This window comes from Pongo pygmaeus, chromosome 21 (genome assembly GCF_028885625.2).
Source record: "Pongo pygmaeus isolate AG05252 chromosome 21, NHGRI_mPonPyg2-v2.0_pri, whole genome shotgun sequence".
Classification (NCBI taxonomy): domain Eukaryota; kingdom Metazoa; phylum Chordata; class Mammalia; order Primates; family Hominidae; genus Pongo; species Pongo pygmaeus.
The window spans coordinates 30098995-30117758 of record NC_072394.2 but is presented as its reverse complement, the minus strand read 5'-3'; the positions used below and the strand labels follow the sequence as shown (position 1 = coordinate 30117758).

Here is an 18764-nt window from a genome sequence, read left to right as displayed (position 1 = left end):
CCTGCCTTCTTCCATCTGAAATGAGTAGATAAAATTACTAAGGAATTTTAAATATACCAATCTGGGCAGTAACCTTAAATTCTATTAAATACAAATTTTCAGAGAGTATACAGAGGAATATGTACCATGAGGATGGTAGTTTATTGTTGGCAGTTTGTTTTATTCTTTTCCTTCCCAGACTTCCAAGCATGAATTCAGCAACTGTGTAAAGCTTATCATTAGGAGACTACCAAGAATAGGATAGTCCTCCCACCCATGAGGAGCTAACAGTTCTGCACAAATCTCCTACCTCCTTGTAATTTCTTTGACTTTATGAGTTATTTATTCTTATCCTCTTATTATGAGAATCCAGCAGGGTTGATTTGATTTCATTACTTGTACCTCAGGCTCTAGCTATGCAGTGTTGAGCAAACCCATTTGGACTGAATCCTTAAGTACTGCAGTTACACTTGTGAGTGAGCTGAGACAGTGAGATTCTTAAACTTGTGTGGGAGGAAGTTATGCTAAGTTAAAGCATTGCGTTGTGTTAATGTAATTTTCCCTGCTATTTTTACAGTTTTGATATGTGTCCAAATAACTGCTCAGGCCGAGGAGAGTGTAAGATCAGTAATAGCAGCAATACTGTTGAATGTGAATGTTCTGAAAACTGGAAAGGTGAAGCATGTGACATTCCTCACTGTACCGACAACTGTGGTTTTCCTCATCGAGGCATCTGCAATTCAAGTGATGTCAGAGGATGCTCCTGCTTCTCAGACTGGCAGGGTAGGAGCTTCTTTCATTTTTATTTTTTCTTACATTTATAAAACATTCCCACTAAGTAAATTATAGATTGACTTTATTCTTAGCACCTATATAATTTATATTAATCAAATACCAGGTAGCATTTAAGCTTGAAACATCCCTCTATCTAGCTGCTTATGAATTTCAATTTCATACATGTGTGGTTGTGGTCTCTAGAATTATAGAGTGTCGGCCATTTTTTGCATCCTGTTTGTGAAAGTTGGAGAACTTGGACTCAGTCATAAAAGGATGTAGCAGAGAGCCAAGCTGGGAGATCAGACAAGAGCTGACAATAATGATATTTCCTCAGAAACACACTCTAAGTTCGGAGAAAATTGGTGTCAGTTATACATTAGAATCTTAAAGGAGTTAGCTAATAGTTATCTACAGAAATAATTAAAGAAGCTTTAGGGAATTATTTAAGGGGTGAGTGATAATAACTGTTATTAATTTGGTGATTTTCCTTGTAAACTTACCCCTTCCTCAGAACCTTTTTATTTTGAAAGGAAATATGCTTGTTTAAATACCTTAGTTTGTTGGGTTTGGCTGACATTGTAGAGTTAATAATTGAAGAATTTCAGTGTCTACCATTGTGCAAATATTGCAGCAGAAGCCAAACCTCCCAAGAATGGAGTCTGTCTCTTCAATTTGTTTAAGTTTTTTGACTTACCAGAAGATGGATAGTTTGTATGATTGCTCCCAGGTCTAGTTATCAAACTTATTCCTCCATATCCACAAGTTCTGCATCTGCAAATTCAAACAACCACGTGTAGAAAATATTCAGGAAAAAAACACAATAAAAGATAATACAGGCTGGGCGTGGTGGCTCATGCCTGTAATCCCAGCACTTTGGGAGGCCAAGGCAGGCGGCTCACTGAGGTCAGGAGTTTGAGAACAGCTTGGCCAACATGGTGAAACCCTGTCTCTACTAAAAAATACAAAAATTAGCTGGGCATGGTGGCAGGCACCTGTAATCCCAGCTACTCGGGAGGGTGAGGCAGGAGAATGTCTTGAACCCTGGAGGTGGAGGTTGCAGTGAGCCGAGATCATACCACTGCACTCCAACATGGGTAACAGAGCCAGACTCCATCTCAAAAAAAAAAAAAAAAAAAAGATAATACAAATAAAAGATACACATATGAAAACAACCATTTACATAGCATTTACATTGTGTTAAGTATTATAAGTAATCTAGAGGTGAGTTAGAGTATATGGCAGGATGTGTGTAGGTCATATGCAAGTGTTACCTCACTCGTTTATATTAGGGACTTTGAGCATCTGTGGATTTTGGTACCAAGGGGGTCCTGGAACCAATCCCCTGTGGATATTGAGGGATAACTGTATATTTTATCCTTAAGATTTTTCATGTGAGTTAATTGTTTATTTGTCTGTGCTTTCTCCTGAGAGTTGCTTAAGCAGGTATTTCATTACCAAAAAAACCCTAACCTGGATATAGTCAAGTAATCATTAGAAAGTATGTGATTTACCCTTGGTCAATACCCTGAATAAATTAAAATAACAAATTAAAGGATTTGTCTGATATTTAAATGCTAAAGGAAAGACTATTATTTAAATATTTGTTACATTTAGATATTAAAACTTGAAATGCAGTAAGCTTTAAAGCTGTCTTTTGTGAAGCGAATTCATTATGTTTTTATTAGGTCCTGGATGTTCAGTTCCTGTACCAGCTAACCAGTCATTTTGGACTCGAGAGGAATATTCTAACTTAAAGCTCCCCAGAGCATCTCATAAAGCTGTGGTCAACGGAAACATTATGTGGGTTGTTGGAGGATATATGTTCAACCACTCAGATTATAACATGGTTCTAGCGTAAGTTGTTTTAAACATTTTTGCAAGAAGGTTAGTTTTTTATTTTGAAAATTTATAAAGCACAGATAAGCAAAAATAAATCACCAGTCATTCTACTACCTAAAGAAAATTCCTGTTAATATTTTGGTAGTAGTCTTTCAAATTGTTTTGACATATGTTGAGTTTTTAAAATTGAATGCTACAAAAAATTCATTGTCATGATAAGCATTCACCTTTTTCAAATACTGTCTCTGATGTTTTGCTTTAAGTATATGTAGTAAGTTCTATATAAGTAGGGGATTATTTTATCTTTTAATTTAATTAATAGTTCCAAGGTCAAATGGTTTGAATTTATAGTTTGCTAGTGGAAATTATACCATTGTCTAATACGTCCCAGGGTTCAAGGTCTATTTGCTGATCCCGTGCTGCTCATTTTGAAGGGAGAATATGTGTTGTCATAGTGGAATTAGCTATGGAGGTGGACTTGTAGAAAAAAATTTATAAACATTTAATCTTGCTGATTTTATTACCTGGAACTTTTTTCTAGGCATTTTCTATTAATGAAGATTGTCAAAAAAACCAGCATCTGTTCATTAAGGGATTCTGGAAATATGGCAGTGGTGGCCTAATTTCTGCGTCCCCCCAAACATAGTCGTTAAAACACATCACACAACTAGTCTAGCAAAATCAGAGAAACATGAGCAACATCTATAATAAAACTTGGACAGGCTAGGCGCAGTGGCCCACGCCTATAAGCCCAGCACTTTCAGAGGCTGAGGCCAGCGGATCACTTGAGATCAGGAGTTTGAGACCAGCCTGGCCAACATGATAAAACCCCATCTCTACTAAAAATACAAAAATTAGCCAGGTGCGGTGGCCAGCACCTGTAGTCTCAGCTGCTCAGGAGGCTGAGGTGGGAGAATTGCTTGAACCTGGGAGACAGAGGTTGAAGATCAGATGGTTGTAGGTGTGAAGCCTTATTTCTGGGCTCTCTATTCTGTTCCGTTGGTCTATGTGTCTGTTTTTGTACTAGTGCCATGCTGTTATTGTTACTGTAGCCCAGTAGTATAGTTTGAAGTCGGGTAACCTGATGCTTCCAGCTTCGTTCTTTTTGCGTAGGATTGAACTGGCCCGATCTCTATTCCCATTGCTGCTGCCTTTGTTCAGGCCCTTTAATTTCTGATGAGACTCCTTCAATGGTCAGGTCAGGTTAGTAGTTTTCCTCCAGGTTCTTTTCTTTCCCCATACATAGATTCAAACTATTTTCTTTGCCTGGAACACAAATGCTTTCCTGAATATGAATTTAAAGTCACATCTTATTACAGTTTTTAGGTACACAGATTTTAGGCATTTTCATGTTTTTCATCAGAAGAGCTGTTTGCCAGCCCTAGGAGTGGCACAGGTGGCACCCAGAGATCTCGTAGGAGATTGGATCTCTACAGAGCTTTTCTTACACATCCCCCTTCCCTCTGGGGGAAAGAGAGCTGTCAGGGTCTATTCTTTCTTGGCTGGACAACCTAGAGGAAGCCCCAGAGTTGTTGTGGGGCTCATGCTCTTTCCAGACTCTACCTCAGCAAGTCGTTTGTGTGGGCACCTCTTAGACTGTGTCATTATCAATAACTGCAGCCCTTCCATAATCTCATTACTAAACGTTCCACATTCCACCCTGCTTCTTCTGTGGTGGACACTGTTGATGCCTTGCCCAGATTTGTTTATCTTTACCTGGCTGGTGCAGTGCACCCAGTCACCTGATGCTGTGCAATTTGGCTGTTGTCAGTTCATAGCTGACCCTTTCTCTGAAGAATTCTCTCAGCAGATTGGAGCTGTCTTACCCAGGAACACCTAGAATACTATGCTCTATCCCCAGGATGTCCCCTAGTGTAGTGACCAACCAGTTTGCCTGGAACTCTCCCAGTTTTAGCACTGAGTCTTGTATCCCAAGAAACCCCTCAGTACTGGACGAAATGGGATGGTCACCCTGGCCCCCAGCTGCTGACTGGCTGGATGGAGGTACATGAGTCTGACCCCGCTTCTACATGGGAAAATTCATGTTCCAGGGCTCCCCTTGGGATCAGGCCGAAGCTATACTTCAGCTGAGACCACCTTTTTGCTTATCCTCTCCTTCATCCTACTACCTTGCTTGTCTCACTTCCTGATGTTTGTCAAAAGAGTATTCCCTCAGTAAATCACTTGTACAGAAATCTCTATCTCCAGCTCTGCTTGCAGGGAATCTTACCTGAGACACTTTCCAATCAGATCTTTCTCTCTAATACCCTAACAGTTTTTGATCTCCACATGGGTCCATAATTCATTGATTCTTTCTGTCTCCCTCTCCTGTTCTCCTTCTTAACTCTAATATCTTCTTTTCATTTTTCAAATTCCTACCACCTTTTCTTCTGTTTTCATTCTCAGTTAATGGCCTTGCTTCCTGCTTCTCTTTTGAAAGATAAAGGTCAGAAAACGATTTCCACAAACTCCTACCACCACATTTCTCCTTCACCTACATCTGTGCCCCTTTATTGTCTTCTTTTCTGTAGATCAGTGCTGTCTCATAGAAGTTTCAGGCCATCATGCAAATGCTCTGTATTTACCCTGTTGTGTCACTGGCCACATGTGGTTATTTCACACCTGAAATATGGCTAGTGTGACTTAGGAGCTAAATTTTTTATTTTCCATTCTTAGTTCTTATCTTACTTGATCTGGCACCAACATTTGATACAGTTAATCCTTCCCTCCTCTTTTAAACACTTTCTTTAGTTGGCTTCTAGGACACCACATCCCCTTGATATTTTTTTTAATTCCATATTCCTTCTCAGCCTCTTCAGCTGGTTTCTCTTCAGCTGACTGACTTCTGAATGATGTCAGACCAGGCTTAACCCTTGGTCCATTGCTGTCTGTTTATTCACTCTTTTGGTGACCTCATATAGTATCTTGGACTTTATACTTGGTGACTCTCAAATTTGTATTTGCAGCCTAGATTTTTTACCTGATCCCCTATCTCCAGCTCTTTAATTGATGTCTCAACCTTTTGGCTGTGTACTAGGCATCTTATGCTCAGCATGTCCCACACTCATCTTTTTCTCAAGGCTGCTCTTCCCCCAGATGTCCCTATCTCAGTTAATGGCCACTCCATCCTTCTATTTACTTAAGGCAGAAATCTTGGGTCATCTGTGACTTCTTGTTTCTTCACACTCCATATTGTTATATTTATTAGTTATCTCACGCTACATAACAAATTACCACAAACTTAGCAGCTTAAAACAGTTTGCATTTATTATCACTATTTCAGTTGGTCAGGAGTCCTCTGTAATCAAGGTGTCAGCTGGCCTGCATTCTCATCTAGAGGCCTGAGTGAGGAAGAATTCATTTCCAAGCTCACTCAGGTTGCTGGCAGAATCAATTTCCTTGTGGTTATAGAACCGAGGGTCCCAGCTTTCTGCTGGCTATTGACTTGAGGCTGTCCTTAATTTACGGAGGCTGCCTTCAGCTCCTAGAGCTTACCTCAGTTCCTAGAGGCCACCCAGTTTCTTGTCAGCTGGGCTTCACCAGTATAGCTGCTTACTTCATCAGGCCACAAGGAGAGTCTCTAGACTGAGTCTGCTAGCAGAATGGATGTCACAGAAATGATATCCTATCATCTTTGCCATATTCTGTTTGTTAAAAGCAAGTCATAGATCCTGCTTACCTCCTAGGGGAGGGGATTGTACATGGTTATGAATACCAGGAGGTGGACATCATGAGGACTACCCCAGTGTCTGTCTGACACGATAGGTCAAATCTTGTTAGCTCTACCTTTAGAATCTGTCCCAAATCTGATCACCTCTAGTGCTGCCACCATGAGAAGAGAAGGTAAAATTAAAGGCATGAAAGTGATTGTGCCTTCTGCTGTTATACTAGATGTTATGAAAGGCACATATTTACCATTATGTGATTTTACCCTAACATCCTTCCTGTCTCTTGAAGCAAGAAATCTGGGAGTCTTTAGATATTTCCGTATGTTCTTCTCTTCGTACCATAATTTCATATTAAGCCCTCTCAACTCTGTCACCAAATACATGTCATATTTATTCTTTTATCTTTATATACAACCTGCTGTTATCTCTTACTTAGTCTTCAGCAGTAGATTTCTATCAAATCTGTTCATTTCCGTTTATTCCTATTAAATTGCTAAACATGAACTGGGGTGCCATTTAACAATATAAATAACATCATTTACTACCTTCTTAAAACCCATCAGTGTCTTGCCTTTGGACTTAATGGCCCTGCATGATGTGACCACTGTTTACCTTCCCAGACTCAGTCTTTTCCTCTCCTGCCATCATTCACAGCACTCTGGCCCCACCAACCTGCTTTCTTACCCAAAACGTACAGTGTACATCATTACCTTAAGAGCCTGTGCGTTTGCCATTCCCTTGGTCTAGACTATTCTTGCTATTGTGCCTCAGGGCTGGTGTCTTCTCACCCTTTAGATCTCAGTGTGGTTTTCCCAGAGAGATCTTCTCTCACCATCCAGTTCAGACATTTCTCCCTGTTCTTTTTTATAGTCCTCATTTTCTTTATGGCAGTGTTAGTGATTTTTTGTTACGTCAGTGCACGCTGTTGTACTTGCTCTTTGTCTGCCTTTGCCAAGTTCTTCAAGGTTAGGGACCTTGTTTACTCACTGCACTCAGAGCTTAGCTCATAGAAGGTACTCAGATAAGTATTTATCAGATAAACGGGGGAGTAAATGATTTATTTCCTTCACAAACATCTGTTCCTGGAAATATTAATATCACCTATTACTTTTTTTTGACTGACATACTTCATGAGCCACATTGTTTTTAGATCATAACTTTTTTTTCTACTTGATCAAAACATGATTTTCTACAGCTTTATTTGTTTCACGTAAATATTAGCATAGTTCCAAATAATGAACTTTCATGAAAAGTTAATTTAGTGATTGATTTTAGAAGTAGTGTTTCTGGAACTTAGATTACAGATTTATATTTATTTATTTATTTATTTATTTAGAAATGGAGTCTCACTCTGTCGCCCAGGCTGGAGTGCAGTGGCACAGTCTCGGCTTACTGCAGGCTCCGCTTCCCGGGTTCACGCCATTCTCTTGCCTCAGCCTCCCGAGTAGCTGGGACTACAGGGGCCTGCCACCACGCCCAGTTAATTTTTTGTATTTTTAGTAGAGATGGGTTTCACCATGTTAGCCAGGATGGTCTCGATTTCCTGACCTCGTGATCTGCCCGTCTCGGCCTCCCAAAGTGCTGGGATTACAGTCGTGAGCCACTGTGCCCAGCCAGATTACAGATTTTATAGTCATTTATACTCTTACATAAAAGTATTTTAGGAATTGCTCTTCCTGTCATTTTCCTCACAGTCCTGTTAACGCAAAACTTTAATTGCATTAAAAAGCAGTTCCCATTTTGTTACCCAATGGTCCTCTTGTGAAATAAGTGATCTTGGTCCCCTGGATTAAGATTGCCAGTTGAGACTTCATTACCAAATTTCCTTCTCTTGAGCAGAAAAGCTTTTTTTTCTTTTTTTAAGTTAAAAAAAAAATAGTAAGAAGTCAATCAGCAGTCAACCAAATAAGCAAAGTAGCATCACCGAATCCAATAAATGTTAAAGCAGACTCATGGAACACCAAGTGTGACCTGACCTCTTACATACCCCACACAAACCGCACTGGGGGAGATTCTGATAATTCTCGGTGATAGCCCAAAATCTAGAAGGAAGCAAACTGAGTGAGCATTACTGTTTTTGACTGTTAACTGAAGAGTAGGAGACATAGTTGCTGGGGAGGATCAGGTGAAAGGGGGAGAAATTGGATTCTGTTTTTAGTCTTCATACCCTACCCAGAACTCAGGGCTTCTATTTAAATTAGAATATGATCTGAGCACTGTGGTAGACCACAAACAAAATCTCAGAGGAGAGGAGAGGAGGGTCTGGGTATTTTATTCTAACAGACTGCACTCTCATCTGAGCCCCAACATTTCCTTAGACTTCAGAAGAGTAGACAGAACATAAAATACCAGCCCTCACACTAAAGCTATGGAAAGGATAGAAATTCGATAAATTTGTCTTAGATACAGTGGGAACAGAATTAAGAAATCACCCACACTTTGCAAATAAAATGTCTTGAGAGCTATGTCTAACCTCAAACAAGATGAAAGAAGTGGCATCGTAGCTAGTGCAAATATTCTATGATGAAAAAATAAAGAGGAAGAAAGACTGCAGCCTATAAAATCTAACAAGAACCCATCATGGAGGAAAAGCAGCTTCAAGGAGCAGAAGGAGATTCCTTCCAACTGCTTCATGCTGCAGATCAACTTAATGAGAATTTGAATTCAGAAAAACAAGCTAGAAGACAAGGTGATAATAAAAGAAGAATTGGGAGGTTGTAGGCCTAAAGAAATATGAATAAATTAGATACAGCAAAAATTAGAATGAAAATTTAATTACTGACAGGTTGAGATAATTGTAGTAATACATTGGAAAAAAAAAAAAACGGAAAAGCAAAAACACATGAAGGACAGAAGGTGATCATATAGAACTATAATTGCTGTCACTGAAGAAAAGAACCTAACACACGGATTGAAACAGCACAAGGTGTTTCAGAAAAATTTTGTAGTTTCTTCATGACAAAACCTGATTTGATCAAGTTATTGAACTTTTTGTGCTTGGAGTGTATCCAAGAAAAATAAAGTCATTGAACTTTTGGGATAAAGGACAAATTATTATTTGGGAGGCCTCAGGTAGTTCTGTGCTATCTGCTGGCTGGGGTCATGTCTAGTCTCCACAGAGCCTTTGCCTTGGTCTTTAGGTGGCCTGATTGGGTTACCAGGCCATTATGGAGTTTGAAACCTGTACCCTGTGGTACATGATGGTCATTGGCTTGCCAGCCATCCTAGAGGGGTCGAGGGAGGTGCTGTCACTCTATGGAAGACATCTTTTTCTGAATTTCTGGAATCTATCTTTGCTTATTTGCTTGCTTAGGTCTTAGAATTAGTTGTTCGCTATTCTGTTATCTTGGATTCAGCTCCCAGAAGGAGCATTTATCTGGTACTTGGAATTTATGTTTTATTGTATCAGTATTGTTCTTATGTTTTTTTTCTCTGTGTTGAGAGATGATTAACAGCATGTTGTTTAAGTGTCTTCTGATAGGTTCACCTTAGCCAGATTATGGGGACCTGCCAGCACCTAAGTGTCTCTGACAAGCTCTTGGTCTGACTTGTTGACAGAAGAGGAGCAAAATACATTAAGAGACAGATTGGGCACTCTCCATGCCCTTTGACAGAAATGTGGAGACCTGTTTCTGTGCTTCCTCTGTTTCCTTCCTTTCTTTAAACGTACAGAAACAAGCCTCTGGCTCGAACATAAAGTCTATATGTGTAGTTGGAAGCTATATGAGTCCTTCTCAGGAAACACCTTTCATAGCCAGAATTCCACAACAGCTTTGCAGTGGTATGCAGTCCATTTTATAAAAACGTATTCCTGGATGGATTTATTTCTATTTGAAGTAAAATACAATATCATGTCATAAAAAAAATAGAGGTTGCGGGTAGGCAGAGAAGAAGGGAGAATGAGAATGATTCAGAATTCTTCAGGCTTCCAGGCAGAAAAGCAAACCATGAAAAAAGAGGGAAATAAACTGGCCACAGACTTCTCCGTAGCAACATTTTCAATACCAGCAGTGTTCAAGGGAGCAACATCTGCAAGGTTCTGGAGAAAAAAAGGATGGTCCAAGAATAGTGTACCCAGCCAAGGTGTCATTCTGCTGTAAAGCTGGCAGGCAGATATTCTCAAACAAGAGTGAATTCAGGGAAAGAGTACTATGAGCTCTACTTAAACAAAACAAAACAAAACAAGAACCCTCTTGACAGTGAAATCCAGAGGAGAATTGAAGAGCTCAAGAAAGAGAAGTTGTGGTAAAAGGACTGTGAGGAGATTGAGTCCGCTAAAATTCAGGACTAAATAACTATGGAATTACTGTTACTGAATGTAGTGCAGATGTTAAGGACCTGGACATTGTAAAAATTTTATAACAAAAATTGGAAGAAGAAATGAGAGGCAATGTGAGTGCTAAGATTTTTCAACTTTCAAAGCAAGAAGTTAGTGAATTCTGTACAAAAATAAATTGCATATAACTTTAAATTCAACCTCTAAATAATTTTTCATGTATTTTTAAGTGTGCAATATTCCAAAAATATGTAAAATGATAGTTATGTGCAATTCATATTTAATAGTTGTCACCATTTGTTATATTTGCTTCAGATTGTGTATGAAATATTTAAGATAAAAGGAAAGGCTCAGAGAAAATTAACACCAATGGATTCACCACCGGGTTAGAAATTAAAACACTGCTAACACAGTTGAAGTCCCTTGCATGTCCCTCCAAAGTCCCAGAGATAACCTGTATCCTGATTTTGGTGTCAGTTGTTCATACTTTCATATATATGTTATACTTTACATATATGTTATATATTACATATATATGAAAGTATAGTAGAATTAATAGATTTTCTGTTTTTAGTCTTCATAGAAACAATATTCTGCAGTGTGCTATTTTAGCTTAACATTGTTTTGAGATTTATGTTGACATATGTTGCTGGAGTATATTTTTCATTCGGTATACTTATTCTTTATGTTATCTATCTGGATATATTACCATTTATTTGTTGATTTTCAATGGATGGACATTTATTTGTATTCTTTTTTGCTATTGTGATAAACTTTCTTATACCTTTGTGTTTATATATGATAATGTTTTTCAAGATTTTTTAAAATACTTGGAATATCCAGGTAAACTTTTGTAGAAAAGAAACATTTACTTAAGATATAACAATATCATGTCTTTTTGGTTTATTTTTTTCTATTTTATGAAAATAATTAAAATTAACACTTTATTGACAGTATCCTCTTATATGCATAGAAAGATGTCTGGAATGATGTTTACTTAATGATATTTATTTCTAGATCATGGAATGTGGGATCTTTTTAAAAAACTTTTAGCTCTTTATTCTTTGTATTGGTTACATTCTTTATAATGAACATGTATGATTTTTATAAAAACAGTAGAGTTTTTCTCAAAAGCAAAAACTCAAAAGTGAGTACTTTAAGATATTGAATGTGATTATTCAATAATGCATGAATAAGTATAAATTGCATGGCAGGATTATAAATTATTTTCTTTTTGACATTTTTGTATTTTAAGGTCTTTATATTCGTAGTACAAGTGAAATGCTATAATGGTATTCTGGCTTTTGAAAATGTATTTTTAGTCAATTACATAAAAGGAAAGATTAGTAATTTTCTTTTACTTAATTATCATCCCTTTTTTGGTACCTATCTTCAGTTTCTCATGATTAAATAAAAGAAAAGTTATTGTAATAAAATTTTGAGTCCCTTGAGCACAATGCAACCTTTAAATGATTTAGACTGTGTATAGAAGAGGTTTTCAGGAAGTGTTAGAACCTTCCAGTAGCTTTGTATTCCTTTCTTTTCCCAGGATTTTGTAGTCCAGCTCCTCTTCCTGAGTTATCACTTGTCCAGTGGGCCCAGGTGTCAGGTTTATTTGTGAAGGTGACAAGTGCCCCTCTACATCCATGGTAGATTTAGTGAGCATCTCCAAACCGGATTATGTCACAAATAGTATGAGATGTTCTGTCTTATTAGTTGGGTGAAAATATGATCTGTTTGTTTTGTAGGTATGACCTTGCTTCTAGGGAGTGGCTTCCACTAAACCGTTCTGTGAACAGTGTGGTTGTTAGATATGGTCATTCTTTGGCATTATACAAGGTAAAGCATCTCCACTCTGTGCTAAGCAAGAAACTGAGTTTTCCTCAGTTACTTCATGTATTACATAGTTGAAAAGCTACCTCACTGTTGGTTTTTAATTGGGGAAAACTTTTTATTGGGGGCATTATATAATTGGCTAAGTTATAAGTAGAAATTAAAATGGAAACTTTTTTAACTGGAGATTTTAATGGCTTCAAAGTGTAATGGGGTATTATAATAATGGCACTAAATGGTTAAAGATGTAGATTAAAAAGTGTAGATTAGCTTTTATTCTCATAAGCAAGTTTAGCCGAGAATAGCCACATTGTAATGTGGCTGAATAAACATTTTCATTTCCTCATTTTTATAGATAGATGGTAGGATGAGGCAACTTTATTTTTCCAAGTCCTTTTATACTGTAAAAGATTCATGTGAGGAAGTCCAAGAAAACTGGTGAAGTATTAGAGATGTAAAACATGATTAGTTTTATTTCCCTTTTTCCTTTTTTTATCCTTTTCCTAGTAACTCACTGAAAGGTGCCCTTTGCTAACCCTTAAAATTTTTTTAATTTATTTTTTACTGAGGTAAAATATACATATATAATGGTACCATCTTTACCATTTTTAAGTGTACAGTTTGGTGGTAATAAATACATTTACATTCTTTTTTTCCTTCTTCATTCTCCCCCGCCGGCCTGCCAGCCTCTGGTAACCACCAATCTTCATGAGATCCACTTTTTTAGCTCCCACATATGATTGATAATATGATATTTGTCTCTCTGTGCTTGGCTTATTTTACTTAACATAATGACCTCCAGTTCAGTCCATGTTGCTGCAGAATGACTGGATGTCATTCTTTTTAACAGCTGAATAATGCTCCATTGTGTATATATACACCACATTTTCTTTATCTAATTATCCATTGATAGACACGTTGATTCCATGTTTTGGCTATTGTGAATTGTGCTGCAATTAACATGGGAGTGCAGATAGCTCTTTGATATGTTCATTTCCATTCTGTTGGATATATACCCAGTATCGAAATTGTTGGATCATAGGGTAGTTCTATTTTTAGTTTCTTGACTAACCTTTTTTAAGCTGAGAATAATATTGAACTTTTGTTCTTCTCTGTTCTTAGATTTAATCTTTTCAATGTTTTTAAAAATTTTGTTTGCATTTTTTTCCTAGGATAAAATTTACATGTATGGAGGAAAAATTGATTCAACTGGGAATGTGACCAATGAGTTGAGAGTTTTTCACATTCATAATGAGTCATGGGTGTTGTTGACCCCTAAGGCAAAGGAGCAGTATGCAGTGGTTGGACACTCTGCACACATTGTTACACTGAAGAATGGCCGAGTGGTCATGCTGGTCATCTTTGGTCACTGCCCTCTCTATGGATATATAAGCAATGTGCAGGAATATGATTTGGGTAGGTATACTTTTTCCAGTAGATGCCTTTTGAACATCAGATTTAAAACCTCTAAGCTTATTATTTTGACTGTTTAGAAAGGTTCAACCTAATCTTGATTCAGTACTTTATCTTGAAACATAGTAAACACTGGGCCCAGGCGTGGTGGCCCACTCCTGTAATCCCAGCACTTTGGGAGGCTGAGGTGGGCGGATCACCTAAGGTCAGGAGTTCAAGACCAGCCTGGCACCAACATGGTGAAACCCTGTCTCTACTAAAAATACAAAAATTAGCCTGGCCTGGTGGCGGGCACCTATAATCCCAGCAACTCAGGAGGCTGAGGCAGGAGAATCGCTTGAACCCGAGAGGTGGAGGTTGCAGTGAGCCGAGATTGCACCACTGCACTCCAGCCTGGGAGACAGAGTGAGACTCCGTCTCAAAACAAACAAACAAACAAACCCAACATAGTTAACATTGATGTATTACCAGTGAAATGCAGATTATTGATGCTCCTATGTAGTATGTATTTTTTACTGTCAATTTGGTAAGGAGCCAAAGATGACGCAAAGTGCTTTGGGTATTTAAAATAAATAAATAAAAATGGTTCAAAACAATAAATATTGAAGAAAAAAAATATTTGCCTAGCTCTTTAGAGATTGGTTTAGTGGAGTATGATTTACCCTTAATATAAAATATTTCCTTTGGTTAAATTTCATTGTATCTGTTGTTGTGCAGTAGGAATACCAGGTATAATTAACATTTTGTGAAAGTAGACCTATAAAATATATCTGTATATTGGTCACCAAAGGTTGTAGGGAATTAAATGTTCATTTGAGTGGAATCTGATCTTTTTATTTTATTTATTGAGACAGGATCTTGCTCTCTCACACAGGCTGGAGTGCAGTGGCACAATCATAGCTCACTGCAGCCTTGATGCCCTGTCCTCAAGTGATCCTCCCACCTTAGTCTCCCTAGTACCTGGGACTACAGGTGCGTGCCACCACTCCTGGCTAATTTTTTAATTTTAGTAGAGATGGGATCTTGCTATGTTGCCCAGGCTGGCCAACATAGCAGGCCTCAAGTGATCCTCCCACCTTAGCCTCCCAAAGTGCTGGGATTACACATGTAAGCCACTTCGCCTGGCCCTGAGTGTTTTAAATTTAGTTAATTCTTTTCCTACATGGCATATTAGAACATCAGAACATAGAACAGACTGGAATTAGGCCACGTGGCTTTGTTATAAGTTTTAGGTGGCTTTTTTTAAAATATAAAGATAAAAAAGTATATGTATCAGGTCTCCTGAAATCCATTCTCATGCCCTAAGCGATTTGGGCATTTTCAGTAGTAGAGAGGAGGAGCCTGCCATGCTTGCCTTTAACTGTCTTTCCTTTCCAGATAAGAACACGTGGAGTATATTACACACCCAGGGTGCCCTTGTGCAAGGGGGTTACGGCCATAGCAGTGTTTACGACCACAGGACCAGGGCCCTATACGTTCATGGTGGCTACAAGGCTTTCAGTGCCAATAAGTACCGGCTTGCAGATGATCTCTACCGATATGATGTGGATACCCAGATGTGGTGGGTACTTTTTCTTGAGCTTTCACTTTAAGGTGTAAATTCTGTAGAGGCAATTGTTGAGAAAATATTGTGCTATCTTTTTGTTTTCATGCCTGGCAGATAATTCTGTTCAGCATTATATATAGAGAAATTGGGAAATAAACAGAGGGTAATAAAGTAGCTAGTATTTATTTTGTTACATTATTCTGTAATTCTGTAGCACGTTGGTTAGAAAATACTTAGAGTTTTTTAACAAATGTAAAGCAAATTTGAGTTACGAAATAATGTAATTATAAAGCGATGGTTTCTCTTCTTTTTCCTCACATATTTGATACCTTGCTATGGATACTGTTTTATATTCTGTCATAAAAATTACCATGTTTAGTAGCTGTGCAATACTCCATTTTGTGGGTATGCTGAGACTGTGCAGGTGAAAGTTTTGGTTTCTTTCTAGTTTTTATGTCATTAAGAAACCATTATGCATTAAGCTTCTGTCAATATTTCACATGATTTCTGCCCAGAAACTGGAATTATATAGCTACAGGGTATGAAGAGTTTAAGGTTCTTAATATATTTTGCCAAAATTCTTACAGGTCTTTAAAATTATCTATATTTATTGTTGAAAAACTTACTTATATGTAGGGAAAACTCTGGAAGGATTTGTACATTTGGGTCTGAGGTTAATAAAGTGGTTGTGCTTGCATTAGCAGATACATAAATATTCTTTAAAAACTAACCTTGTATTTATTATTTCTAAATAAACTCAAAAGGACCATTCTTAAGGACAGCCGATTTTTCCGTTACTTGCACACAGCTGTGATAGTGAGTGGAACCATGCTGGTGTTTGGAGGAAACACACACAATGACACATCTATGAGCCATGGTGCCAAATGCTTCTCTTCAGATTTCATGGCCTATGACATTGGTAAGTTTCCCAAAACCATTTTAGCTTCAGGCATCTTTTTGTCTATAAGCAACATTTAAAAGGAGACTGAAAATATTGCCAGTTCAAAATGATCAGGCCATTTGAAAGAGGTCCAAATGGTATTTTTTATGTTCATTTGACTAATGTTACACATCTGGTAAAAATTATTTCTACATTAAATTCTTTTTGAAATCACTCCTGTTAATTGCTTGAATGCTCATTTTTAAGGCTGAGTTGAGGTGTCTAGCCTCTCCTTTGTCATGTTATGCCTACCTGGTAGTGTTACATAGTTGCAACCACCAGCATTGTGTTAAAATTGGTTCACGTGTTAGCTTTATCTCATTCCCTAGAAAACTGGTTTCTCACATGGTCTTGGTGTGGCAGTATACCAGACCAGAAGAGGGCAGTATTTGTTCATGTAAAGCAAATGCATACCGGATGATCTCTTTCATAAAAATTGTCAGATGTTCATTTTAAACAAATTATTTTTTTTTGGTTGTGGTAAAATACACATAAAATTTACCATCCTAACTATATTTAAATGTCTAGTTTAGTGATATTAAACACATTCATAATGTTACAAATCCATCACCGCCATCCATCTTCAGAACGGTCTTCATCATCTTGTAAGACTGAAGCTCTATACCCATTAGACAATAATGTCCCATTTCTTCCTCCCCACAATGCCTGGCAACTGCTATTCTACAGTCTGTCTCTGGGATTTTGACTATTCCAAGTCAGACATTCGTTTTTAACAGACATTTGTGTGCCAGCCACTCAGTTTGTACATTGAGGAGATCAGATAAATAACTTAAAGCCCTTAGCCTCAAAGTAGAAGAGGTAGAGAAATGAGGAGACAATAGAATTGCACTTCAGGGTGTTTCTGGCTGAAAAGAATGTATGAGAGCACCTCTGAGTACCCTTTAAGTCATGGAGGGTAAGAGTGATAAACAGGGAACACTTTCTTAAGGAGGGGCCATCCCCTCTGGATCCTTGGGGACACTAGGTGTCAGGTAGGTGAAGTTAGGCAGCACTCTCCAAGCAGAGGAAACCTGCTTTGCAGAGAGACAGAGGTGGAAAAGACCGGCACATATTTAAGGGCTCAAAGAGTGAGACACTGAGTGTGAGGTTGGCATGGTATAGCAGCACCAGTTGGTATTAGATCCAGAAGAGAAGTTGCTAGTATGGGTCACAACAAAGGAAAATTAATCAATCTACGGGATCTAGGAAAGGACTTTTTAAAAATTAGGTAACATTTAAGTTTTTTGAAATTTCATTTTCCACCTTTATTTTTCCATTTTAGCTACTAAATTTGGGCAAATCAATATAGAAAAGAGTAGAAAATAATTATGAAACCCATATGTTTTGCTGACATAAGCTTTGTAGAATGTAAAATTTGCTTGCTTTAAAAAACATTCTTGGCTGGGCGTGGTGGCTCATGCCTGTAATCCCAGCACTTTGGGAGGCTAAGGCGGGCGGATCACGAAGTCAGGAGATTGAGACCATCCTGGCTAACACGGTGAAACCCCATCTCTACTAAAAATAAAAATTAGCCAGGCATGGTGGCAGGTGCCTGTAGGCCCAGCTACTTGGGAGGCTGAGGCAGGAGAATGGCGTGAACCTGGGAGGAGGAGCTTGCAGTGAGCTGAGATCACACCACTGCACTCCAGCCTGGGTGACAGAGCAAGACTCTTTCTCAGTTCTGGTGCAGTTGGGTGAGTGATCCGGATGTCATGGATTTTGGGTGCGTTTGCTAGTTAGAATTGTGGTATAATCCCGCCTTTCTTCCATGCCCTGTTGCTCTGCTGCTGCTTCATTTTAACCCAGAAATAATTTTGTAACTGAGAAAATTGAGAGGCATGTTTTCTGAGGTTCTCTTTGTTGTAGTATTCTTCCCAAAGAAAATGTCAGGTCCTGTTGATTAGAAATGGTAGTATGTTTTGAAATATATTTTTCTTTCTCCTAGCCTGTGACCGCTGGTCAGTGCTTCCCAGACCTGATCTCCACCATGATGTCAACAGATTTGGCCATTCAGCAGTCTTACACAACAGGTAATTGGAGAAGTGATTACTCCTTTTCTTTTGTGTTTAAAATGAAAATAAAGGGCCAGGCACGGTGGCTCACGCCTGTAATTCTGGCACTTTGGGAGGCCGAGGCGGGTGGAATACGAGGTCAGGAGATCAAGACCATCCTGGCCAACATGGTAAAACCCCATCTCTACTAAAAATACAAAAATTAGCTGGGCTTGGTAGTGCGTGCCTGTAATCCCCCCTACTTGGGATGCTGAGGCAGGAGAATCACTTGAACCAGGGAGTTGGAGGTTGCTGTGAGACGAGATCGTGCCACAGCACTCCAGCCTGGCAACAGAGCAAGACTCCGTCTCAAAAAAAAAAAAAAAAGAAAAAAGAAAGAAAAGTAAAGTGGAATTGGACTTAACATATTATTCACAAGATTCCCTCATCCCAGTAGTTTTTTTACAGGATTATGTGGATATAAATTTTCTGATTTATGTTT

General features: G+C 38.3%; 1 protein-coding gene across 3 annotated transcripts in view; it reads left to right on the top strand.

The window, feature by feature from the left end:
- The window catches only part of ATRN (attractin), a 171224-nt gene that overhangs the window by 67164 nt on the left and 85296 nt on the right, over nucleotides 1–18764 (top strand). For all 3 annotated transcript variants that reach the window (XM_063659468.1, XM_054467960.2, XM_054467961.2), the window contains exons 5-11: nucleotides 557–762; nucleotides 2442–2610; nucleotides 12288–12378; nucleotides 13545–13788; nucleotides 15163–15346; nucleotides 16096–16250; nucleotides 18217–18301. In XM_063659468.1, coding sequence (XP_063515538.1) covers nucleotides 557–762; nucleotides 2442–2610; nucleotides 12288–12378; nucleotides 13545–13788; nucleotides 15163–15346; nucleotides 16096–16250; nucleotides 18217–18301 — 1134 coding nt within the window. The remainder of the gene's footprint in view (nucleotides 1–556; nucleotides 763–2441; nucleotides 2611–12287; nucleotides 12379–13544; nucleotides 13789–15162; nucleotides 15347–16095; nucleotides 16251–18216; nucleotides 18302–18764) is intronic.